Genomic DNA, 26,374 nt, shown 5'->3' with positions numbered 1-26,374 from the left:
TTTGTGTACAGAAGTGTACAGCTTCAAAGAAAATAATAATAATAGTACTAATAATAAATAAATAAATATTAACCAGTAGGTGATTTGTTCATTTTTATCACAGGCGATGGATTTGGTTCATTTCTTTCACCTGGCGAACTGCTGGTTCTGTTTTTACTCTCATGTTTTTGCCATTCAAATCTACCCAGCTAGCTTATTTCATTCTGAGAAAATAAAGTATTTGATTCCAACAGTCCCAAATGTTTAGGACAACCACATAAGGTTACTTGTATTACATACAGAGCAGCTCTGTCTCTTGATCATGTTTGTAAACCAAACTAAAACTCCAAGGTGCTGATATTAACTACTACATGCAATATTGTTGTTGTTGAATGACAAATCCAACACATGTTTAACACAGAAGTACATTTATTCAGATCTTAATACATTAATATTGAACAAGTTACATATTTGTATTGATTGCAAATCACACAGCACAGTTCCAATTTTTTCCTGTATATAAGTTCAATGTAACAGATTTTTATTTTAAAATATGTAATGGGAACGCTTCCTCTTGTCAAGAGGAGCACTTTGTTAAAAAATGTAAGTAAAAGTGCAATATCTTTCTACTCATAAAATTACAAAATTGGTCCAGAATCTGCTTTCGGAGCAGGACTTCTCTGACAGACTAAATATTGTGTTTTCAATTTTAAAAATGCAATAAATCTTTACTTTTTTTTCAGTAATTTGCTTTTTGATGTTATTTTCTAAAAACTGTAGCTAAATACAAGAAATACAACATTGTCAGTTTACAAAAGCTTAGCATATTAATCACTGCATCATCTATTTTCTAAATAAACTTCATTTTTTTCCATATAACTATTTGGAACATAGAGTTTTGACAACAACAACACCATAATATCTCACAGCGCTATGTTACAATAAAATATCTCTGTCATCAGTTCAAAGAAAAGGAAAATATAACAATAGCAACTTAAAATTAAGGAATACAATGCATAGATTCAATCATTTAAAAATGTAGAGATATAATTTACTTAGTACAGCTCTTTCACTTTTAGAGTGAATCCTGTGACACTGACTACATGGATTCATTACAGTTTATCCTGACTTGAGTGACCGGCACAAATATATATAATTCTAAACATATCACATGATAAAAATGCTAAATATATCACTTTGACTTCAAAGGCAAATTTGGCTGTAGTACACTATGGCATGTTTGGGTAAGAAAAGGCAACACCTGGCACCAAAGCCAAACAGCAGCGTCTTTAACGGCCTATTGAAATGTTAATAATTTCATTTTACTCTTATTAAACCTGCCCCGCTCCCTGGCTTTCATAAAAATCTGTCAGCAGTGTCAGATCATTTGCCATTACTGCTCTGGAGTATGCAAGTTTTTCCTTTCAAACTAATTACAGAGCTTTCCTCCCTGGGTGGGGGTGAAGTCATTAGACTCAAATAAAAACCTGCATACTCCGAGCCCTTGACAACACATGATCAGACATATGTGGTTTCTGGATAAATCATGCAATAAACATTAATGTAGAATAGGCAGTTTTAGTCTGTTATCTTTAAACCACCTGGTCTTTCAGCCATCGAACCAGTCAACTTCATTAGAAGCAGCCATGTTTACAGGCACCATCTTCACAAAGGTAGCCACAATCTTGTACACTAATTGTGACTCTGCATAATAAGTCACTGACAGGCTGACAAGCTCATTGTTAGTACAGCAATAAGTGGGAAAAGCAAGTCAGAAAATGCAAATATACATGCTAGATAAAATATTTAACATTTAGTGGCGCTTTACAAGGGCAAAAATAATTAAAATAGACTTGTTATTAAGAACAGGATAGGAGCTATAAAAGCAAGTTATCAAATGTTTAAAAAGACATAGAGATGGCTAGAGGTAGGAGGGGCAGAGTGAAAGTGGAGACTCATTAAAAGCAGTAAAGCTGACCCTACTGACAGCATCACACGGCTCTTTTGAACAAAAAGGAATCATACTGTACTAATTTAATGAGTCACACTAACTTTAAGAGACAAAGACGAAAATTTCAAAAAGTTCTGAAACTGAACAGGGGACAGGCTGGTTACTCACAGTGTCTTTAATGACAATCTCTGGCAGATATTGGACTCAGCCATGTCTGACCTTTCACAGAGCTGCAAAGCGTTTAGGAAACCCTAAAAATAAGAATGTACAGTCACTCGTTTCTTCTTGAATTCTAAAAAAAGTGAAAGCACGGAACTAAAAATAAAGAATTTGCTGTACTTTTCTTCAAGACTGCTGGATTTGAGTATCTTCTGGGCCATAGACATTTACAATATAAAACCCTTCAAGCCTGCAGATGATATCTACTCTGTTAGGCACAATAAATAGGCCCCTGTGGTATTAAGGTTCAGAGTGACAAATGACTCAGAACAATTCTGATGTCTGAGTGCAGGTTATGCACCAGCATAAATTTATATTAACCACAAATAATTTAGGTCTCAAATATATACTAAATCCAGTAAACATCTACTACATCATTTTAATATACATTCTTAATGTATGTACAAGAAATCAGAAAGTGTGTTACCATTTTACAGCCTGATTGAGAAGACTTCTCAAGCATCGATCTGTCCACTGTTTAAAGAATCTGATCCAGTTTTCAACGTGAGCTCATTTCTGCTGCCTTAACTTTTGCTTCTGCTCTGTAAACACTATTTACAATCTTAGAAAATACACTAAGAGGCCTGATTTTACAAACTGTATGATGACATTATGTACATTCAGGCAATGACAAAGTGAGTTATTATGTAACAACATCCAAGGATCCCTTGAGAAGTCTTTCACTTTACAACATGTCAGTCCACAAACCCATGAGCCAGATAACCTTCATAAATCTTCCGTAGTGGTAATCAATTATCACTACACTGTACATACAAAAAGTGTGATTGTGGAAACACGGTAAACATCATGGTATGAGTTTGTGCACTTTTACAGATTGTGCTGCTGCTGATGAGATGTCATTGGTAGTGTCACTTGCAAAAATTGCAGACAGAACCACTGTATAGTTTCTGTAACCTTGTTGAGTAAACCAGAGAGGTGTGTTTCAGTTTGGCTCTTATGTTAAGGCAAAATGTTTGGCACTTAGTTTGTACAAATTATTTGATATTTCAAAAATAACTCAGCTTTCATCTTCACCAGTTCAGGGGCTCTAATGGAGTTGCTTCCTCGGCTGATCACCAGTCTCAGTCTACTGAAGTGATCCAAAAAGTATTTTTGAAACAGAAATGTTGTTGATGGTTGATGGTCCAGAAAATGCAGGTGAAGTTGGGTTGAGGATTAAACATCCTAAGATACACTTTTTTTGTCTCAGTTCTGATTGTGCCTTTTACCAAACAACACACAGCTCTCTACCCTGACACCCAGCTGTGTGTGGTGGTCTTCACACAAGGGAAACCTTGTTGGGTCACCATTGGCTCAAAGTTGAAGTCCAGGGAGTCCCCGTCCATCAGAGTTTCATTGAGGACCGTCTCCATGTCAAACTCAAACTTCTCGATGGACATGTCGTCCAGGTCGCTGGGCAGCTTTTCTGGGTGGAGGGGCTGTTGCAGGCCTGGCCGGCCGTACCCGTTGGTGTTGAGAGGGCAGAAGCCACCAGGCATGCCTCCCACACTGAGGTGGCTGGAGATGCCATAAGGCATCTGCATAGGGCCTTTGGCTGTAGGCAAACGCGTGGTGCCCCCGCTGTGGCTCAGGGACATGAGCAAGCGGCCATTCATAGCTGGTGACGTTGTCGGTGCTTGGCTGTGCACATTGTGGGGGTGAGTGTGAGAGAGACCATGCGGATGACCATTCCCTCCTCCCATGAGTTTGGCTGCGTGCTGGCTGCTGCTGTATGGCGGCAGCATGCAGCCTCCGCTGGACTGAGACACCACAGTGTCCACTGACGGCATGAGCTCTCCATGCTGGTCTGTGTCTGACGTCAGCAGCTCCTTCAGAAGTCCAGCAGGGCAGCTGTACTGGCCCATACTGGGCCCGAAGCTGGGCTTACTCTCTGGCAGCGTCTGCAGCGGCATGGACGAAAGGGTGTTCATTCCTGCTTGGCCATACACACACTTGCGGTACTCCTGCTGAGGCTGCGAGGCCATGCTGGGGGAGCTGTAAGCGGGGTACCCAGGGCTCGGCTGCATCATGGGAGAGGGTGAGGACTGGGAGGAGCCAGGGGTCGTCGCCCCGCCTCCAACCTGAGAGTTATTTGGAGACAGTAAGTTCAGGTTGTCCAGAAGGTTCTCCATGACATTCTCAGAACTGTGTCCCAGAGATCCCGTCATCTCTGTGAGGCTGGGCAGCGTGGCTGTCATCTTGGTCCCAGAGGCTCCTGGGTAACCCATGTGCACGTCTGCCTCCCCGAGATCGTCCTCGGGCATGAAGGGTGAGAGGCGGCCGCTCAGAGTGCTGGCATTGGAGCTGGTTCGAGGCCTGAAGCTGTTCCAGGCATCAAAGTCGTCGTTGCTGTGGGAGTTTGGGCTGCCAGGCCACTTGGAGTAGGAGCCTGGGCTGTCTGCGCCTCCGTCAGGGCCGCCCTGCAGGGACAGCTGTGGGGAGACAAAGAGTCTCTCAGTGTACCAATAGACATACTGTGCCAAAGACAGTCAGTGTAACATATATTTTGGGCAGAAACCATTTACAATAAAACACAGAGTTGGATGTTACTAAAAATATAAATAAACAAAAGTATTCTTGCTAAACACAATAAATTATGTGATAATATCTTAAGAATTGATATTCAAGGATATTTACAGACATGTTTACTTTAGGAAACATTAAGAAAACCAGTAACAAATATAGATATGACTACTACGCACATAGAATAATTCTCAGTTCATTTCTTTCACTTCTACTAGGCTAATAAGTCCAGATAAGTGTTAACTGTATGTAGCCATTAAGACCAAGAAAAGACACATTTAGGCTTAAAGGTAAAATATTACAATATTCCCATGTGATGTCTGGTGTTTATCATGAAACATTATGTTTACAAATCAACCAGCTCTACACTTAATACTATTAAGAATTAAATTAAATAAATACTAGGCCACCCATTGTGAATTATTATTTAAACGATAGACAGCTCAGACAAATGAAGATGTTAGCATGGTTAAAAATATCAGTGATGTCAGAGGGCAAAAGCATTAGCTGGATTTATTATTTTACCTTTTTCTTAGCTGCTCTTCCTCTGCTCTTGGTGAACTTGCTGTTGTTGTCCATAGACACTGCCCTGCGTCGCGGGGACTTGCCGCTCTTCCCGCCCTCCGGGTTTAGCATCCACCACGAGCTCTTCCCCGTCCCCTCATTCTGGACACGAATAAAGCGGCTGTGCAGCGACAGGTTGTGTCTGATGGAGTTCTGGAGGACAGGGAGAAAGGGAGAAAGGGAGAAGCTGGTGACTAGCAGAAAAAAACAGAGAGATTTGTGTTTGCCCTTTTCTCAAAACACCACAGATCTGCTTTGGCATACAAGTGCAAATCCATGCATACAGGTGGTTCTCTTTTAAAAACACATCTGGCTTGACAGCTGACATACAGAGGAGAAAGGAGAGATTTTAAGGTCACTCAACAATCTAATCCCATGTGCAATTCAAAGAAATGCATGTGCACAAACACACGCACACAATAGATGTCAATAAGTTTACTCCATGAGCAATACATCCTGAACAGAAGCTGCAGAGACTCTTATCTCCAAACATACTGTACATGTGGGCCTTTATTTGCTTCACAAAAACAGAGAGGCCCATTGTAAAACACCATTATACCAACACTCACATTCCACCTTACTACGTGTCTTGTCTGAACCAGCACAGAATCAAAGGGAGGAAACCGACTAATCTTTCCTCCTTACAGACACATTAATAAAGCGCTCTAACGTTGCTTAGTGACACCCCCAGTGGAAAAACTAATTTTTGTGCAGGAAGCTAGTGAAGCATGATTAAAACATGGCAAACAAGAGCAGGAATATTGGGCAAATGACTGCTAAGCAAACCCCAGAAAGTGAGACTCCATTTCTGTCCTACTCTACTGGAACCACTCTTTATTTGTTTTTTTTTAGCCTGTTATGATATTTAAACTCCAAATCAGCCCAAACTGTTAAAGAAGTGACCATTTACCCTCAGAGAATAATTTACGCTCTGGCTCTGTATCCTTTAGAGTCCGGGCCAGTAATGAGCCTTGGCCAGACATTACTGTGCATGCATGAAGCTTGTTGTTTTGGAAGAAAGGCTGGAACTCCCGGCGCACACACACACACACATGCAGAGCTTAGCATGCATAGTGGCTAACGTCATCAAGCCTGTTCCAGCTGTGAGTCACTGCTTCACATCTGGTTCACAGTCTGCCCTCTGCTCTGCCTTCACTTCTTCTTCTCCTCATCTCTACCATCTCTTCTTATTTTTGACTCAGACATTGTAACCTACTTCACAATAATTTTCTTTGTTTATTAATTGCCCAACTATATAATCAATGATTTATTCAGTCTATAAAACCAGAAAACCATGAAAAATGCTCGTCACAGTTTTCCACATCCCAAATGATGTCTTAAAATTGCTTGTTTTGTCCAAAACCCAAAGCTATTCATTTTTACAACGATATAAAACAGAAAATGAGCAAATTGTTGAATTGAAAAGCTTGAAACAGAAGATATCTGGTTAAAGGGTACTTCCCTGACCCTCCCTGACTGTTAAATACCAACATCTTTGAAACACCACAGCCGCAGTTTGTAACCAAGCAGCAACCTCTGGGCCTGAAAAGTGGTCAACTGCTTAAATCTATATTCTTTGTAGTGGTCAGCAGGGGGAGACTCCACTGGTGGCAAAAAGAAGGCAGATTGTATAGAAGTGTATGAGAAAATTACTTTATTTCTCACTTAATTTATTATCTTAGTAAACATTTTCCTAATGAGCTTATGCCCTCAATCACTAATTTCAAGTCCTTAATACCACATAATGTTCATTTTGGATATTATGAACCCCTTTAGAGTAAAATAGATGGTATACTTTATGGCAGGGCTACCTTGTGACTGACAGGTCGCTCCCACGGCACACAGCGTGTTTACAGCGCATCAAAGCTAGCTTTAACATTGTGGTTATTTAATTATGTCTTGTTCAATGTTCAGTTGGATCAAAAGATACTCTAAATAGTCTGCTGTGAATTCTGAATAGCAGATGAACTTGCTGAGCAACCTAGCTGATTAGCGGTGGTGCTAGCAATTAACCAAAAAGGAGACAATCTCACGGCTCCAAAACCAGTCCACAAACCAATGGGTGATGTCATGGTGTCTCCATCCAATCATTTTGAACAGTCTATTTTTGTAGCAAAGGCTTTCAGTAAATACATGGATGTTTCAAGTCCAAGCTGAGATAACCCTGATGACGTTACATTGACATTATCAGGGTTATTTTCTCCAACTTTGGAAAGCCACAAAAGACAGTATACAACTGTTTGGACAGGTTGAGCAGCACGCCTTGCAACCGCAATTGGAATTACTACATATTGGTGGAGTTCCCCTTTAATCAATAAGAATTGTTGACTATTTTTCCAGACAATCAACTAATCAGTTAATTACTAATCTAATCAGACACTGATACCTTGGTTTCCAGCCACAACAAGCTCTTTCATTTCCTGTCTCTCATTTTTCTTAAACATCTCTTTATCTACTTTTCCTTCTCTCCACCTCTTTCCTCTCCTGACTGGAGGGCCACATGGGGGTCTGCCTGAACACTGGCCCTTCACAAATGAATGAAATTCCGAATCAAATGACCTGACTGCCTCAGCCAATAGTCTCAGGCTTGTTTGCATGATCTGAGAGACGTGACAGCCCTTCACTGATTAGCCTAGCGAATGCTTTTCTCCCCCTCCTCCTCGTGCACATCGGTAGCTATGACAAAATGCACAGAGTAAAGTCTGGTCATGAGCCTCTCTTTCCCATGACCGCTAAGAGTGCTGGTAATTTCAGCTGTGCAGCAACAAGGAATGACTGCAATGTGAGTGCAGACGCCGGGATGTCCTGTTACAGCCCTATATCTTCCTGATGACAGGAAGAAGAAACTCACAGCTTAAGTCTGCACTTCAGAGGCTCTGCTTTCTATTTTGGCTCATTTCATAGTCAGTACGCGGGGTGTTGTGATGATGGAGAAAATTTTAAAACCAGTTTAAAAGTGTTGATGCAAGAGAGGGAATACAAGTGAAGGGTCATAAAAAATGCTCTGATTGGAAATACCAAAACTCGGCAGAACTCGAAGTGCCGTGTGGGGAGTGTGGCTGAGGGTGTCTGGTCAGGCCAATGGAAAAGCCTCGTCTCCGACTATGTATGTGTGTGTGTGTGTGTGTGTGTGTGTGTGTGAGTGAGAGAGAGAGAGAGAGAGAGAGAGAGAGAAAGAGAGCCAGCTCATGTTTTTAGTACGATGGCAGTATGACAAACAGCAGCGCAGTATGGTTTTGATTTTGTTGCTCTCTTCACTGCAGCCAGTGATATCGTGGTTTGAAAACACACGCGAGTTGGGACAAACACACGCACATGAACACACAGTCCATACACTTTGTGACATAAACACACACAGGGACATGCATAGATGAATGAAGTTATGACACATTGCTTGCTGGATTTGTTATTGTACTTTTAATATCATTATCATTATTATTACTTTACAACTTAACTTTGGATCCAGTGGCTGTATGTGACACTGATTTATCTTTGGCCACAGTACACAGCAATCTTAACATTCCAGCTAATCACTGTGTGCAAAGTTCAATCGTAATCAGAGCCAACTTGTTAGTATCTCTTAGGAAACAGTAAAGGCAGGATTCCCAGCCATCACAATCAACATTCCTCAGCAAGGTTACAAAACCCGCGATTTCACAGAATTTAACTCTGATTACAGTCGCTGGAGGACGGTCCTATCTTATGTTGCTTAAAATATGACAATAACACTGTCCCATCTCAAAAGTAAATCTTTTTTGTTTATTCCCACAAAAAATGCAACAAATTGACGGACACAGTTTTAAAAAAGAAACAAACGATTTTGTAAAGACATAGTAGGCTGGCAAATAAAACCAACACATCCAGCGTTGCTTATAACCATTAATGTGCATAAAAACGTTTGGGTTGCACTGAAGGGATGTAATGATAATAAATGTTGTGAAAACAGGCAGTTGCCTGACATTACTGTATCTCTGAGGGCTAATTCATGTAGCCAGAGATAATAGAACTACTTTTCTGTTCTGCCTGAGACCGCCGCGAGGAGCACCACCTCCGTTTTCTGAGTCAACAGAACAGAGCAGCCCTGGCAAAACACGAGGAAGTGACCACATGAAAGAGGACTGTGACAGGAAACAGAGCTGACTTCCTGCCTCACAGGAAACACGGCGGTCGTGAGGCAGAGAAAAAGGCATGGAATGTGAAGCCGCAGCGCCGTGAGCCAAGTGGACACCGCAAATTTAGCTTTTGCCCCCTCCTCCAACCCCCCTCTTACTGCCAGAGAGTTTATGTTTAGCAACAAGCACTGATCCCTGATGTCACACTGTATTTATTAAATGGAGGTAATGCTCACTTTGACGTGTGACTGCTGAAACTGAGTTGCATGACTGGATACGTCATGACTCAACAAGTGGCTGCAGTATGGATGGCTCGCTGGTGTGAGTGTGTGTGTGAGGGAGCAGGAGAATGTGTTTTGAGTGTAGGCTATTTAAGAAATAGAGAAAGAGGGGTTGTGTGTGACAGAGTGGGCATGGATCAGTAAAGAACACACTGTGCTGGTTTAAACTCCCTCACTGGCAGCACTACTGAAAGGCCACAGTGTTCGGTACATCACCCTCTCCTCCTCGCCTTCCATCTCTCCTCTTTATTTCTTGTCTCCTTTCACCTCTTTTCATCTCTCCTTCTCGCCCTTGGCTTTTCTTGCCTCATTACTACTTCTTTCATCTCTTCCTTTCTATTCCATCTTTTTCTAGTCTCCTTCTTCGTCTTTGTCCTTCCATAAATTTGTCTCCTTTCTTCCCTCCTCTCCTTTTTTCCTTGTCTTCTCCTCATCTTGTGTCCTTCTCCTCTCATCGTTTCCTTCTCCTCTCCTCTTCTCTCCTCTCCTGCCCTACTTTATCCTGCAGACAGTAGCAAAGTACCTGCAGAAAATTGAGAGACAGTGTGCCAGACAGATGCTGGCACACTGACTGAGGTGCTGACGCTCACAGAGCTGCTCAAATGTCAATTCGTCTAATGAAAAAATCCCCAGAAGAGCGCAATACCACCTACTTGCAGGGCTGCTTTGAATCAAGAGAAGCCACAAGTGAAACCTCAGATGCAAAGCCTATACAGCTACAGGTATGAAGCATCTGCAGAAATGCTCCCTCGTCACTGACTGAAAGCATGCATCACGTACAAACTCACACGCCAGCAGTTCTCTGAGAAGTTTCACACACATGCACTAGAGATATGGAGAAAAAATGTGGTTTCCATGCACTATTTCCACTGAACTCATTTGAAAAACGGTGCTGTCCTGAACAGACTTTTTCACCTTTTGTTATCATGTTTCAGGCTTAACAGGAGGTGTGTTCATTCACTGTAACTAGCTATTTTCTGTGTAATGTCTGCGGCCCTGAAGAAGACAACCTATAGAGTATGGAGCGCACCATTTCCAACCACCAAAGTAAGTATCCCTAAAGCTGTAGCTTGGTCATGTCTGGAGCTTTGTGCTGAGTCTGGCTGAGTTAGAGCATTGTGGTTAAGAGAAAATGTGTAGCCTGTTATTACAGTAGCCTAACACCAGCTCAGCAGGTCTGCCTGCTTAACAACAGCATGGGACTGAGTGTGCAGCTCCAGGTGAGATGGAGGGGTGATGGGGAACTAGCAATCAATGGCATCACAAAGTGATCAAACGATACATGCATGGCAGGTTTTTCCCCTTCATGTCACTTAGTGCTCTGTGGTGCAGTGGCCGATTACAACTAGATTATGAAATCAGTTGGGGTGGGAAAGAGAAATGCATACATGAGCAAGAGGGAAGAGGTAATAGTTATTTTTATAGAGGCAGTTCTTCTTGGTGTTTTGACCCAGTTAAAATCATTTTTTGGAAAGCTTTTTTACAAGTTTTAAATCTCTCCAAAACGAATCACACCAAATAGACATAAATCAAATCAAATTTGTTTTTGGGGGAATTTTTGCTTTATTTTTTGGGCTCTTCTGTCTGGTTGTTTAATCGGGGGGATTTTTCAGATTTATTGGACATGGTCAATAAAGACAAGGTCAAATGACTTGAATTGCAAGTATCTGCAACTAGATTTTGCCTTTATTTGCTGAGCCATGTGATAAGTTTTAATTGCTGTTATAGTTTAAGCTGGTACCTTTACAGTATTTAACTATAGGCTTATTTTGGTGTGGTATGGTTCATTTTGAAAATGAAAGGAGACTTTTGCAGTCTGGGGGCACTGATCTTTACACATGCTTAGCTACGCACAAGGAATCTGGCCCTCTCTTTCTCACACACACACACACACACACACACACAGAAAATAAAGCAATACATCTTCACATTACCACATTCACAAAGCAATCTGAATAGACCGCGATGACTTCATGTGTTTGTAGTTTGATAAGTTATCATCAGCACCAATATTGAACTGAGCAGTGATAATCACTGACCTATTTACTAAAGTCAATACAGCAATGATCATAAAAGGCAGTGGAAATAAAAAAAGCAGAGCACAGGAAATGTAAAGCCTCTAGCCTTTTTTATTATTTATATCCTTGGATTCATTAAAAGAGTCCGGAGAAAAGGAAATGATTGTTGCCATTAATGTTGCGTAGCAGCGAGCAACACAGCACAGCGCCTCAGGTTTGACTGGTTGGGATAGTATAAATGTTTCACTGTTAGCAGTGATATAAAAATAAGTCTGTTTTGCCACAATTTCTGTTTTTAAAAAGAGTCCCAAGATTAAAAATGGAAACTGACCCTAGGACATGATTTGAACCAGAAATAGATCATCTCTGCACTCGCCCTCCATCCCGCCCCTTTCCTAGCCTTCTATTCCCCCCTTGTCCTTTTCACGTGCTTTTCTGGGACATCATGCATGTGCACTACTGGCCACAGCTGATCTCACACTCATGTTGCAGCAAAAAGGGTCCTTTTCTCGCCCACTGACGTCAACTTCCAATTATTCAATTTGGCGAGAGGAGGCCCGGACACAGAGCACTCAGTGTGGAGCTCCTTAAATGCACATTAGAGTTCAATAAGCCCAACTAGCAGTCTATGACTTCCAGGAAAGTAACTCTTCAAAATAGTCATTGTGAGATGCTGAGTTATATGACCATCATAAAGCGCAGATGGAAAGGCAGAAAACGCAAGTCATGCAGAAGCAAATCTGTCTGCAAATGTATTTACTGACGGCTTCTTGGCAGGATCTCCTTTTCACAATCCTCTGCAAGGAATCTGAGTGCAACCAACCGCCCTCCCCCAAACGCATACACATAGAGCTGAACTTGGAAGCCCGAGCGGATGATGACTGGTTAAGCTTGAGATTGATCGGACTCACAGACACTGCAGACAAATGATAAATAGTCTGTGAATGGTTCTGTGCATACGGTGAGGAGAAGCATAGCCACTGACACTCCAGGATCTTTCATCGCCGTATGATAGTGTGAGACGAGTGGCGGAGTGGAGGGGCTATTAGCGAACTTCCTGCTGCATTGTATCCGCACAGGAAGAGCTGGCCAGTCCTGATACTGATCCCACTGATGCCTCTGGTTTCTATGCAAAACACTGCAGAATGAGGCCCTGGTAGGTGCAATGCAAGGGACCAGCTGAAGCAAACAGTGGGTTCAAGAGCCACTACTTCCTAATCAAAACTCTGTACTCTGACTGCGCAAAACAAAAGGAAAAAGGAAAGAGGGGGCCCTTGTCCAGGTAGGCCTTTCTAGCAGGAATACAATGGCGGATAAACCTCTTACTGTACATCTTAGAAACATTTCCCCTCTTACGATTTGCCCTCATTATGGATCAAAACAAACATGACTCTGTGAGAGAATGATAAATTATCCCCCTCTCCTCTGGTTCGGCCAAGGTCTGACATTTGGACACATTTTTCCCAAAGAAAACTTGGCTCACTAAGCAAGTAAGTGACCTCTGTACATTTTTACTTTAAACTACACAAGCTAAACAAGTCAAACAGTCAAAGAGGTTGCTGATTGGGAAACCAAGACTTTAGCGTTGGACCCAATCTGGTTTTTGCTCCTTTTATCAGGTTGGTTAGAAAAGAATGAGAGGCTCCATTAATTTATAAAAATGAATACCTAATTCCTGTTTTCTCATTGCTTCTCTTCTCAAGCGGCTGAAGAGTTTCACCTTCACCTAAAAATATCAAAAGTATTTTTTTACTTCACAGCAACCACTGAGTTGTCAATTTAAATCTCCATTTAACTGCTCTAAGGCAGAGCTGTTCAACAAATAGGAAATGTAAACTTTAGTTGTATGTAAAAAAAAATTGTATGCAAAAGTGTTATATAGATTTATTCACACTGCCCTTATGTCACCTACAAGGGACATTAATGTGTGCATTGTGAGAGAGTGACTAACTAAATGATTCAAATGTCCTTTTGTACTTATTCGCACTATTTATGTGTTGTTTATGATAATTGCTACACACACCTATATAATAATGTCCCGGCAGTGCGTTAACAGCAATCGGTGTTCACATGCTGAGCTCTCTCTTGCTGATTTCCTGATTCAGAAGTAAGCAGCACACAGCTCATGTGTACAGACAGGGACCGGGTTGTGCTGGCTAAGCTTACCATGCTGAAATATGTGCATGTGTTGCTATGTGCAACACAATGTGAGTCTGTAAATGCACAGAGCTGTGTCTGTGGAGCAGGGGTATTTTTCGCCTCTGATCAGCAGAGCGGCTGGGCTGGGCTGCTGCCTGCTCTGCCTGGATAAAGATGCAGTGTGTGGACCACTGCTGGGTGCCTGTGTGGTGGCCTGCACCCATAGGCCTGACCCACCACTGGAGGGAGGGAGGAAAGGTGGAGGGAGTGTTTGGGGGGTTATATTTATATGCCTGTTACCCCAGTTCAACCTGGCAAACACGGGGATATCCCCGAGCTGTTTTTATGGCTGGATGTTGATTCCAACAACAAATCTCCATTCAGATAAGAGAGTTGAGAGGATTTCTTGCTGGTACACGTCTTTACGGAGTTGTTTTATTACACTGTAAAGCACTGGAATGAATAAGTGCCCTCTTAACAGTCTTCATGAAAAAAATTCTGCATGTCAACAATGTTTGTAATGAGTAAAAATAGTCTAAAAGAAGAAAAACGACCACCCACATTGTTTAAATAGAAGAACTCTAATGATTCCCCGAAAAGGCACCAAAATAAAACAAGGACATCACTTGCTAGATGCAAGTGTATGCAACTTGGATACTAATATTAACATATACTCTATATTATGGTCTCAATCTGAAGCCACACATAAGACTGATGTTGTTGTTGCAATTTCTTTTACTTGTCTTTCCTTTCCTTTTAACTGTCCTCTGCAGTCTGCACGTCTGTATGTTGGACTGTGATGCACTTACCTGTTTCTCAGTTCTAAAACTAGCTCTGACTCATGCTCTACCACAAAAAATGTAATAAAAAAAAACTTGAAACCTGTGGTGCGTGAGAGAGAGAAAGGGCTCAAAGAAGGAATGATGTTGGACTTTATTTAAATGAAGTGTTTTAACAGAAAGAAACGGACGATTAGATTGTGACTTGGCTCCATTTTATCTTAAAAAGACATCATGTGTGACATGTAAAACAATGTTTGTTTAACATGACATATAGTTCTGTTATCTCCAGCGTCCTTGCTATTGGCATTGTTGCTATTACACCAGTGTCATTAGATAATACACTTTAAAATATAAGTGTGCTCCAATGCTAAATAAAAGTTGCATAAGAACAGCTGTATTGTGCTGCTATGTGCTCATTTTGCTGGTGTAAAGAACTTTAGGGAAATAAAATAAATTGGGGAAATGTTGCTGTTGGTGTTTTTTTATTTGAAAGAGAAGTAGATGCTGGCCAAAATTCAACATCTACTCCTATGAGGAGCTTACTGGTCATGATAAGGGCTAACATTATTGTAAGGGACAGCAGATAGCAAGTGTGACATTAAACCAGGGCACTGAGACCTGGACTTGGCATCCCAGTCAGAGAGGCCATTATCAAGCTGGCACCAGTACAGGTCAGGACAGGAGCCATACAAACTAAAGTATGGCAAACTTTACTTTGGCTCTATTTAAATGACATCCACACAGTATTATTTAGCCGCTTATGTCAAGCGTGAACCATCATTTCTCAACGTGAGAATTTTTTTGTAAAAGAGAAACAATAACACTGACTTGTTTTATTTCCCATGCAGCTCTGAGTGAAGCTGAGCCGGAGAAGGAAAAAAAATTAAGGAAACACTGGAAGCAGAAGAAGCCACAGAATCTGGTGTCACGCTCAGTGTTGCTTCCTCTACTCGTGACATCACTACCCTGGTACTGCATACCTTGTGCTGCCTTTAAAGCACCCACTTCCTGTCAGTCACGGGCTGATATTTCCACCTCTTAAAAGGGAGAGAAGAGAAGTAATAAAGATAATTCATGCAGTCACTGCAGACAACTACATGTACTGGCATAGGAACTATCATAACTAATATACTAGACAGATAACCGTAATAATGGGCATGCAAGGACATGTGCAACATTAAATCATACGATTGATGATATAAGCTAAACAACAGTATGTAAACTCTAATTTAAATGCTGAATAGTAGAAGAAAGCAAATAACTATGAACAAAATCATTTGTTTTTTCTCTTATTTCTCTGTTTCTTGGTGAAATAATTACTAAATGTCAAGTATGATTTGAATAAAATTCCAAAATGACAGGTATTTATAAAATGAGAATCATAATTCTGGATTCTTAACATGACAAGACAAAGGCAAGTGGTGTCAACAAGTCAAGATTTCTATTTTCTTTGCCATCTCCCTCCCTGTCAATAACTTCAGCAAGAACATGAATGATTCATTGAGAGAAAATTGAGTTCACATGTGGTTACATGTCTTATCTGCCTGACTGGCGCTGCTGCATTTCCTAGAAATCCAACACAGGAACTCTGAGCGGGAACTGAGGATGCCACACTCAAACCATACAATACATTTTATATCTAGCAGTGCCTCATACATAAACAAATACTCTCAGTAAAACTAGCTTTTTGATCCCTGTCTCAGCTATCAGTCATAGTGATAAAATACAAACACTTCCTTTGTAAACTGGGAACAGGAATCTACTTTGGTTGTGATTTTGGTTTGAGTCTATGCGGTATGTGCTAGTAGAAGCCAATGTCAAGTGAAACCTAACTTCTGGTAACCTCTCCTCCCGCCGAGAGGTGTTTCTTTTATAAACACTACGTCAGCCAAGAGCCTTGCTATACAACACAGACAATAGGGGAGCAATGTTGCAACACTAATGCAAACCGAACGTGAACACTCCTGAGGGCTGTTCGGTTACAATGTTACGCACTTTGACCTCGAATCAAACTATTAGTTCCTGTGACAACAGAAGAAGGGAACCTGCTGTCTGACGCACAGTGCACATTTAAATTTCCACCCATGCCAGTCAGCTAAAGAGCTCCTGTGAGCGTTCATGTATGTAAACACAATCACACATGCCTGAATGCATGTGTGATTGTGTGATAATGCCCGGCCAGTCTGACAGGCACCGTGCATAATCGCTTTAGGGCGGGAATTGCACAACAATGTGGGCCGGGGTAATGCCTGTGGTTTGGGGCCCTCAGCAGTGAGCGGTCCCGTAAAAGTGTTGCTCTCCTTATTCCCTGTGTGTGTGCGGCCAGTTCACATACATGCTTCAGTTGTGAGGAATTGACAGGACACCGCATTTTTCATATGTAAATTAGTGTTGAGGGTTTCACTTCTCATTCGAATGCTGAAATTGTTTAAAATCCACACAGCAGTTCCTCTTCTCACACTGTAAAACAATGCGGAGGTCTTCCTGTTAACCCCACAGAAGATTTTTCCAAATTTACAGACTGATGAGAAGTTGCGGTGGCAGGCAGAACACGCAGCATATTCTGTGTAACAAACTGCCATGCTGGGGCAAACCCTCTGCCAAAACAGACGATCACGTGCACTTGGCCTGCTACTACCAAACCCACACTGGGAAAAACAAAACAATCTGACTCATCCTAAATGACTGTTTACCTGACCACGCCGCTGGATGTCAACTCTGTTTCTTTTTAGTCTGCAGTAAAGCAGCCTGCGTGGGCACCTTTCCTCTGTGCTGTTGAATGAGGCGCTACTCTCTGCTCGTATCTTTTTGTATATCACTTACACTCTGTGCTGTTACCGGACTCTACACTCACTGAATGATCTGTCCTCTGATCCACAGCCAGAAAAAGAACTAACAAAACAAAACTCTGGCAGGAGTGCTGCGCAGTTGTGTGATGCCAGTGTCTGAGGTGGGTGGAAACACCCGTGTACACATTTGACATGATTTGTTTGAATTCACTAAATGAAAGGGGCACTTTACAGGGATTTTCCTGGGTCCTTTCCAGCGAGATAAAGGCTCCATAAGTCTGAAGTTTCCAGCTGTAGCACCAGCTGTGTCCCTAACTGAGGTTAAAATAGATTTTATAATATAGTTAGCTATTACTACCCAGCTCAGTAAACTCACTGCGTTCAAGCTCTAGTGGAGAACTTGTTTCAGTAAAATATTTATTTAATCTTAATTATTTTAAAAATGCAATCTGAAAAGTACTTCAATTCAACAGCTGTAAACAAATGTTTTCCGATGACAAGCACTCTTACCCATTACACAACATTTCTAAGAATCCTAAAGTGAATTAAAAAAATGTTATTCTATGAAATAGATTGGTGCATCCAGCCCAAAAAGTTCTTGATGCACAAAAAACCTTGAGAGAGTTTTGTTTGTCTGTAAAAAGCGTATCAACCCCCTGCAGACGTGGTTGTTTTGTTCTATCGAACAACAGAAATCTCAATAATTGTCACTGTGAAACCAACTTGCATGTTACATATTTTCTGCATGTTTTGGGGACATCTGAGTGAAGAATGGCAAGCAGAGAAACAACCTATCCGAACTTATAAAGCCTCTTCAACTAAGACAGACAGACAGACAGACAGACAGACAGACAGACAGGATCCCCTGTGTGTGGTATGTGTCTCACAGCTTCTGTCGTTGCCCGATGGCTTCCTCCCATGGCATTCTGGGCCACGCTGTTAAAGGTTTACTGTGAAACAATGACCCAGACAGCACCAGCACATGGAATCAATTGAGGTTGAACTGATGTGACTTCATAGCTACAGAACGGCCAGATCCACAAATAAACACACGTGTACGACATGCAGACATAAACACCATTTGATATCCCTGCTTTCTTTTCTTGTTTCTGTCTGTTGAAGTTTGAATCATGAATATCCTAAAATGTTTTTTTGCAGATGGAATGTGAGGCAGACAACAACAGAGAGTAACAGCGGGACTCAGAGGTAAACACATGTGGAGCAGGACAGAAGGACAACACGAGGTTGTGAAATGATCTGTGGGTTTACTCGACACTGTTGCCCAATCCAATCAGCATGAATGAGCACACTTTGAACATGACAGACAGTGTTTTTCACTTATCTGCATCACAGATGTATACCACGCCGAGCCAAAAAAACACGTACGCAAGTGGAACCACTTGTGCTGAAACAGTTAAACCGTTACATCACCAGCAAAAATGTTTGATGATTTAAGATGTCACCTTCGGTTTTTCAAACTTTTGATTGGCATTTCCAATCTTTTTTGACATACTATTGAATCAACAATTAAACAGTAAAGTAAGTAAGAACAAAAAATCAATATGTTAACTGATGATGAAAAAAAATCTTTGTTGCAGTCCTCGTATCTGCCAGGACATCTTACACAGAGCAGATCAAAGACTGACAGGTAGTGCTCGTCAGTAGTCACAGCTGCTTTTTAACACCCGTGGTGTGCCAGCTATGGTGATTTGGCACATCAAAGCACTAAGTGGTATGAAAAGTGAAAAAAAAGATATAAAGGCCTGTGCAGAAATGTTCCCTGTGTCGACCTGTCTGTCTGCCATCGTGTCTGTGCATCCGCCAGCAGCAGAGCTTTAATTATGAGGCCCAGGTTATGTGCACACACACAAACACACACAAGTCCCACATATCTCTAACACAGTGCCTCACAGTTCCGCTGACTAACCAGTGGCACCAGACTTTGGCCTGCGGCTCCCTGATTCCAGTAAATGTCTTGTTATGCAACTCTTAACAAGTGTCACCCAGTCTGAACTTAAGAGCATTCTGGGTCTCTGCTGCTCTCTCTCCCTCTCTCTCTTTCTCTTTATCTCTTCACTTTTTCGCTGAAGACAGTGAGCGGTTAGTTGGGGGTGGAGAGGGGGGGCGTAACCCTTCACAACACTAAGTGTGCCCTGCTTTGTGCGCAGGCAGAAAACCAGGAATGGAGAGGCAGGCAGCACAGGCAGGAAATGGGGAGGAGGGTGAGGAGAGCTCCTCCAGCTCCTTGCCTGAGAAACACAGCTGCCCCTCATGTCTTGGGGCAATGCCAAGGTTGGAGTCCTCGACTGCCTCAGGGGGGTGAGGTGGATGTCTGTGTGTGTGTGTGTGTGTGTGTGTGTGTGTGTGTGTGTGTGTGTGTGTGTGTGTGCGTGTGTGTGTGTGTGTGTGTGTGAGCTGAACCAGTAGAAACAGGAGGACTGCTGTTCTATCCAGCAGCTCCCTGTCCTACTAATACACATTCACAGCCGGAGAAACATGCAGTTTGTGATTTGTGATAAAGTACAGCCAGCTTTGCGCTCACTCAGGATTAGAGCGTCTGAATACTTAGCTTCTGTATTTCTTTAAGCCGTATTCCTAGGGTCCATGGGAAAAACATTTTAAATAACACACAGCGATTCCATGTACTCCTCCGCATTTATGGAGAATAAGACTTAATTACTGAGGCATAACTGTCAATAAATTAAACTTAAAACTGTTAGAATGACCTTGAATGTAATAACATAACAGAAATTTTGAGAAATTGTGCCCCCAGTGATGATTTGTCAATGACAAGATTAAAATGCAGGCTCTGAAAACTTGTCTCATATAATAAGCAGCTCAACTCAATGCAATGACACAGTCGGGTTAAACACTAGGCCGATCTGAGTTTATTGCAGATATTTTTTTTATTATTGGAGTGTGTTTCGGCCAAATTGCAAGGTGGTTTGTCATGAAACTTGGACAAAGGGTGTAGCATTGGTCAAGGAAGAACCCATAAAACTTTGGAGTAAATCTGAAACAAGGGGCGGATGGACTTTTTTTTTACCAATATGATCAAAGGCTTTTGTGCTGCATTCATGTGGCGTTGGAATAATTGGAAAAATTAGTTCCCGACTGGGAATAATTCATAAATGCCCTCCTAAAAATGCCTCTGACTGTTGTTCTAGTATTGTAAATGTAAATTAAACTGTTAATGTAAAAGTAAATACATAAAGACAACACAACTTTCTGAATATCAATCATCAGACAGGTCTCCTGGATCCATCACTTATAAAATCATATTTAGAGATGCCTGTCCTGTATTCCACATATTCCTGCTACACAATCTGTCTGAGCCTCCCCTCTCGCTGATACCTACAGTGTTTACTGTAAGATTAAGAGGGATTGAAGTCAATGGGTGCATTTACATGGTAATGACCCTTGTGTCACTTGCTGTACAGGCTGCTCGGACCTGCGTGTTTGTCCGCTCCGGCACAGTTTGTTTTGACATCCGTGGGAGTGTTTACCAGCGTAGGTTGAGGAATTTCAGGTCAAGAGAGCGCCGTGTACAGAGAAAACCTACAACCGAATTGATCCTGATACTGACATCAAAGAGCACCTCAGCCATCCAGCTCCACTGGCTGAAACCAAATATTTATCCTGTGGTGACGTATATAGTAGAGAAATACAAAAAGGACAGATTTTTGGCAGCTATACGAGGATGTGTGTGTACTGTATATATTGTACTGGATTGATGCATTGTGTCTGTGCTGCCATTTGAAACGCTTGATTGTAAAACTTGAACTACATGCATTAATGACATTTTATTGGGATGTATTAAAAATAAATAAGCTCTGCAGAGAGGTTTGGTAATACATCATTTGTGCCATCTGTTCTTCTTCCTGTTGGATGGCGTCCTGTGCCAGGGCCAGTGTCCAGTCCACTCGGAGAGCTTCTCCAAGCTGGTCCCACCTGGCACAACTGTCCTCAAAATTCACACTGTCGCAGACGGCCTGAGAAGTGTGGAGGCTGTCATGACTCAGTTCAGACACGACTGACTGTGGGGGATCAGCAGCTCTGAGAAACAAGCTCAGGACTCAAACAATTACAGAGCAGACAGCCTTAATCATAGATTAATGAAAACTTCATGTGCTCCAGCCTGTTCCCTTCAGGAGAGCCCCATCTGTTCAGAAAGATCAGTCACATGGAAAAATGATCCCTGGTTCACTTCAAAAAGATTCAACCTAAAGTGAATTACAATCAGTGTTTGAAGGTGTTAAACAGTCATTTGGTGCCTTGAAACAGAGCATTTGCCGTGTGACTTTTGTCATCGTGATCAGTGTCTTATAAAACAGATTAAGGAAGCTACCACAAAATTCACTTGTTACTTAAGATTGAACGCAAAATAATCTGCCCAACAGTTCCACAAACCACAGAACATGCTTAGTTCTCATTCTGGTTGTTTTATTCTCCGCTGAAGGTTCACAGAGTTTAAATCAACCGTTCATTTTTTTTAATGCTATGGTTTGAATATGTCAAGTCCTTTTTGCAAATGTGGTGTCTGTTGTAATGAGTTCTGCCATACAATTTACATATTTCCCTGTTTCCAATCAGTCATGTCACCTCAGATGAGACAGAATATCCCAAGTCTGTTCGTGATCCATACTCAAATCTGGCCGCTGCAGTAAGGACTGAGCCTTAGTGGGCCCTTTGCTACATTTACAGCAAAGACTATATATAGTTTGGCAAATTTTAAAAAGAGACAATTAAGGTTTTAAATACTTAACCTGCCTGGAAAATTACTATTTACATCAAAAGGCCACTAGGGAAGAAACAACAACAAAAAACACATGGCTGGCAACAGACATTACCATTTAACATTGTCATCTTTCCTCAGCTTCTCCCTGGCCCGGGCTCATAAGTAAGCTCGCTCTGAAGAGACAATGTGTGATAGCCCCCCTGTGTGGAACCGAGGGGAGCTCTATGAATAACTCCCCTCGCAGCAGTGAATGGCACTTTGCTTTCCCACAGTATTAGTCAGTCTACACCCCCAACATGGCAGGATAAGCAGCAAGCCCAGGCGGTGGCTGAGCGCCTCTCTCCAAGCCGCCAATCACACAATAACTGTTAAATCGACGGAACAACGCTGGGAAATTACACCGTTTATTTAAATACATTATTGAAGACACAAAAACATGTTCACAGTCTTTGTCACTGTGACTCTGTTGCATGCTTTGAAAATGTAAATCTACTGTTGTACGCAATGATGCTGGATTCACAGTCATGTGTCTTGGCTCTTGACTAAACTCTGCTGCATTAAAATGTCCTAATTACGCTGGAACCAGTATCACTGAAAATGTGACCACAGCAGTGTTTCACGGTCATTGAGGTGCTGGTACTACTGCTGACAGTGTGGCCAAGTGACAAGATATACATCCTAGTACAAAATAATCAAGGTAAATATGTTCCTGTCATAAACTCAACACCAGTCCGGATTTTTTCTCTGATTCTTGATTCAGACTTTCTACATTAATGCATCCCTCTTAGCTGTATTTCATTAATTAACAATAAATATTTAGGATTATCATTGTTCAATGCAAACTGTAAACTCAAAGTTAGACTCCTATAGATAATGGAGTGATTAGAAAAGGCCACTTTAAGTTAAAAGAGCCATACCTACAAATCATAACAAATCTATAGAGTAGGATGGATGCTTAAAAGGACCAAACCTCACAGCCCTTATAGCAATATGTCTGCCCAGTTCCTGCTTTGTTTACTATGTGTATGCCACACTGAAGGGGTTTTTCCACTCTCATATAATCTGACTGACAGGACTACGTCTGACAGCTCAACATGAGTTTTATGCTTTTTGTAAACACTGTGGTCAAATAGATGAATATGGAGCAGGGCGTTCCTGAAAACTGGATTTGTGCTCAGTCAACTTTTTTAAAAAAAAGGTTAAAAGACCAAAAAAGTGTACGGCAAAGTAAGAAATTGTGACTGAATTATTAAAGTTGTTTTTTTTTATCTGTCTATGTGATTTAGTAAAACTTCTTGCTGGCATTTGTGCCTGACATGCATGTGTCATCTCTCAGCATATGACTCAAGCATGGGAGCCTGCTCTGACAGGGGAAGACAAAAACCTCTCCACAACTGCTTTAAATTTCACTGGCAGACCAGACAGCCTATAACAGAGGGAAGCTGTAATAAATCTCTCAATGTGTGACTACAGGCTCAATATGATTTCCCGCTGGGAGAGTAGACTGTCATTAATTTATTGTCAGACACCACTGAAACTATGTGTCTCCAAAGGGAGGTTTACGCCCTTCAATAGTGTTCAGTGGGAGGGCCTGCCACACCACATCAGAAATTTTAAGTCCCCTCTTGTGTAATGTTTTGGACAGTTTCCAGGGCACATGAATGCTTCTGGTATCTCCTTACGACATTGACGTCCAAACACAGCTTCATTCAAGGCGCACTCTCTGATATGGAAAATTACAATTTTAGCCTTAAAATCTGTCATAAATGTTTAAGTAACAGCAGAGAGCTGTGTCAAACATGCCAAACCAGAACTCACAGCATTTTTGAAAAGCACATTGAGGGAAGCAATAAGAAAATGAGAAAAAAAAGCCCTGTTGAGTCAGCAGACTCATATAAATGACATACTGCAGGGAGAAGTCAGATGACTGTCTTGGCCAGTTTACTAAATTGCCATGAACTGGGTGGATGACAATGAAGGGGATCATGGTTTCACAAGACCATGAATGGGAGCTAATGATGAACAACTTTACTGTTTGGTAACTTCATGAATGCTTTTTTTCAGTCAAAGTTGAACTATTTATTGGAAAAAGCAAAGATTCTATGCAAATATTGGCAGAAATCCTTGCAGAAGATTTAAAAGTGACAACCATAGATGGTGGGGATAAACAGTAAACAACTCTGGTGAAAAAGCATTATTTAGTCACAACAAACCCACTATAGAAAAAGCCAGAAATCTCTGGAGGGATATTACAGTGATACCACAGGAGATAAAAACATAGAATAAAGCACAATTAGGTCCCTGTGAACCCGCTGGTAAGGACCACAGACACATCAACTGGAAAATTGAGAACTGGCACAGGCAGCAGCAGCCTTAAGCCATTCATGCTGTAAACTCCCACCACACACACTCACACACTTACGCACACTGTATTTCCTAGATAAAAGTATAACAAAAGAAAACAACAAACAAACAAACAAACATACCTTCCAGCCTGCAGAGCTGTTGCTGTCTCCTTTGTCCTTGAAATAAGGCACACTCTTCACCATCCAGTCGTAAATCTGAGATAGAGTTAGTCGGTTCTCAGGAGAACTTTCGATAGCTTTGGTTATGAGGTCTGCATAAGACATATTCCCCCATGCGTTTCGCCGGGAGGAGCTGCTCTTCCTCTGGGCAGCGGCGGCTGCTGCGGCCGCGGCCGCCGAGGACGACGAGCCGACCGGTGAGGAGAGCAGAGGCACCTGCTGCTGCTGCTGCTGCTGCTGCTGCTGTTGATGCGGGAGTTGCGGGTTCTGGTGCTGTTGTTGCTGCTGATGCTGCTGATGTTGCTGATGTTGCTGCTGTGGAGGTTGCTGGTGGACACAGTTCTCCTGACACTGGAAATCAGTGCACAGGATGACAGGCTTCTGCTCCGTGAAGTCCTCGGTCTCCTCCAGCAGGCTCAGGTTGTTGATGAACTCATTGCCGGTGGGCTCCTGCTTCACAGACGGCACCGGTGAGGAAGTGTTGGAGTCGCCCGGGTTGATGAACTCCGGCCGGGGCAAAGGCCAAGTGCACGACCGGGGCCGCGACAGGGGCTCAAAATCCGGGTCGATTTCCACCAGGTGTTGCTGCTGGGCCGCTTCCGCCATGGTCGAGAGGTGACGGAGCCAAGTGTTATACTGTCATGTAAATGTGACGAACCTGTCGCCCCTCAAAAGTCACTACTTCGCCTTTGAAATGTGAGTGGATACAAGATAAATTTGTCCGGGAAAACGGTGCTCCGCCTAGGCGCAAAGTCTACTCTGAAAGTCACATCCCAAGCCGGTTACAATATGTGTTAACAATAATAAAAAGTATGTTGATAAAAAAGTGGTTTCCTGTGAAAAAAGGTGGTGTGAGCGTCCACAATGTGTTGACCCGCTGCTTTGTTTTTGTTATCCAGTCGTAGTGATGTTCCGTCTGCGCCCCTACAGCCTGTTGACTCTCTCAGTTGTACAGCATGTGAGGATTTACTGGAAGTATCGTTTGTCAGCTGACACCGCCCACATGTGATTGACAACAGAAGAGCGCCAATGAACGGCATCGAAAGAGTTGGATGAAAAAAATGGTCCTTGTTTTCATTCTTTCGCCTAGTAAACATCTAATCTAAGGACCAAAATATGAACTTTTCTCTCTCAAATGTGTTTCTCTCTCTGAAAACAATCCATCGGTATTTGATTACAAAATTAAAGATAGCCTATTATAATTTTACACTTTGCGTCCAGAGAGTAATGATACTATCAATAACTTTCCCCTATGTGTCATAAAAACAAGTACTTTTTGTCACCCCATTGATAACTGAAATCTTAAAACCTAAATAATTGATGTGGGTTAGATATTGTATGATCTATCTGCCATCTGATATTTATGGAAGATGATAACAAGTCCTATTATTTGATGTGCAACTTACATTTGAAATTGAGACAACCCCACACCACTCCTTAAGACCAGAACTTTCTAAATTAGTTCTCCACAGAAATAAACACTAGTAGGCTCCCACTGCTAGTGCTACATCCAATGATCATAGTGTATAACAACTTAAAAGTACAGGGTTTACAAACTGTTTATAAAACCTAAAAACAATTAAATTGAAAAAAGAAATTCAAACCAGAGTTAGACTATTACAGAGGTAAATAGGGTTACATAAATAAAATACTGCTTCCAACTCTGTATAATAAAACACAACTTTTGAGAAAAGATTTAAGAATATTTTTGATTAAAGGAGGCAAGGACAGAGCTGCTTCCCAGTATTAAAATA

At 41.8% G+C, this 26,374-nt stretch overlaps 1 protein-coding gene across 1 annotated transcript; it reads right to left on the bottom strand.

Moving 5' to 3' along the window:
• Window positions 1-390: 390 nt before the first annotated feature.
• Window positions 391-25,541, bottom strand: foxo1a (forkhead box O1 a). Its single transcript, XM_059331580.1, has 3 exons — window positions 24,582-25,541; window positions 5,198-5,389; window positions 391-4,581 (listed from the first exon to the last, which is right to left on the bottom strand). Exons 1-3 carry the CDS (start codon window positions 25,224-25,226, stop codon window positions 3,397-3,399), a joined length of 2,022 nt encoding a protein of 673 aa, XP_059187563.1. The 5' UTR covers window positions 25,227-25,541; the 3' UTR covers window positions 391-3,396.
• Between the last annotated feature and the right edge of the window lie 833 nt (window positions 25,542-26,374).

Source organism: Centropristis striata, chromosome 4, assembly GCF_030273125.1.
Source record: "Centropristis striata isolate RG_2023a ecotype Rhode Island chromosome 4, C.striata_1.0, whole genome shotgun sequence".
NCBI classification, from domain to species: Eukaryota; Metazoa; Chordata; class Actinopteri; order Perciformes; family Serranidae; genus Centropristis; species Centropristis striata.
Note: the sequence above shows the minus strand (reverse complement) of the source record. Positions and strands in the feature narration are given on the sequence as shown.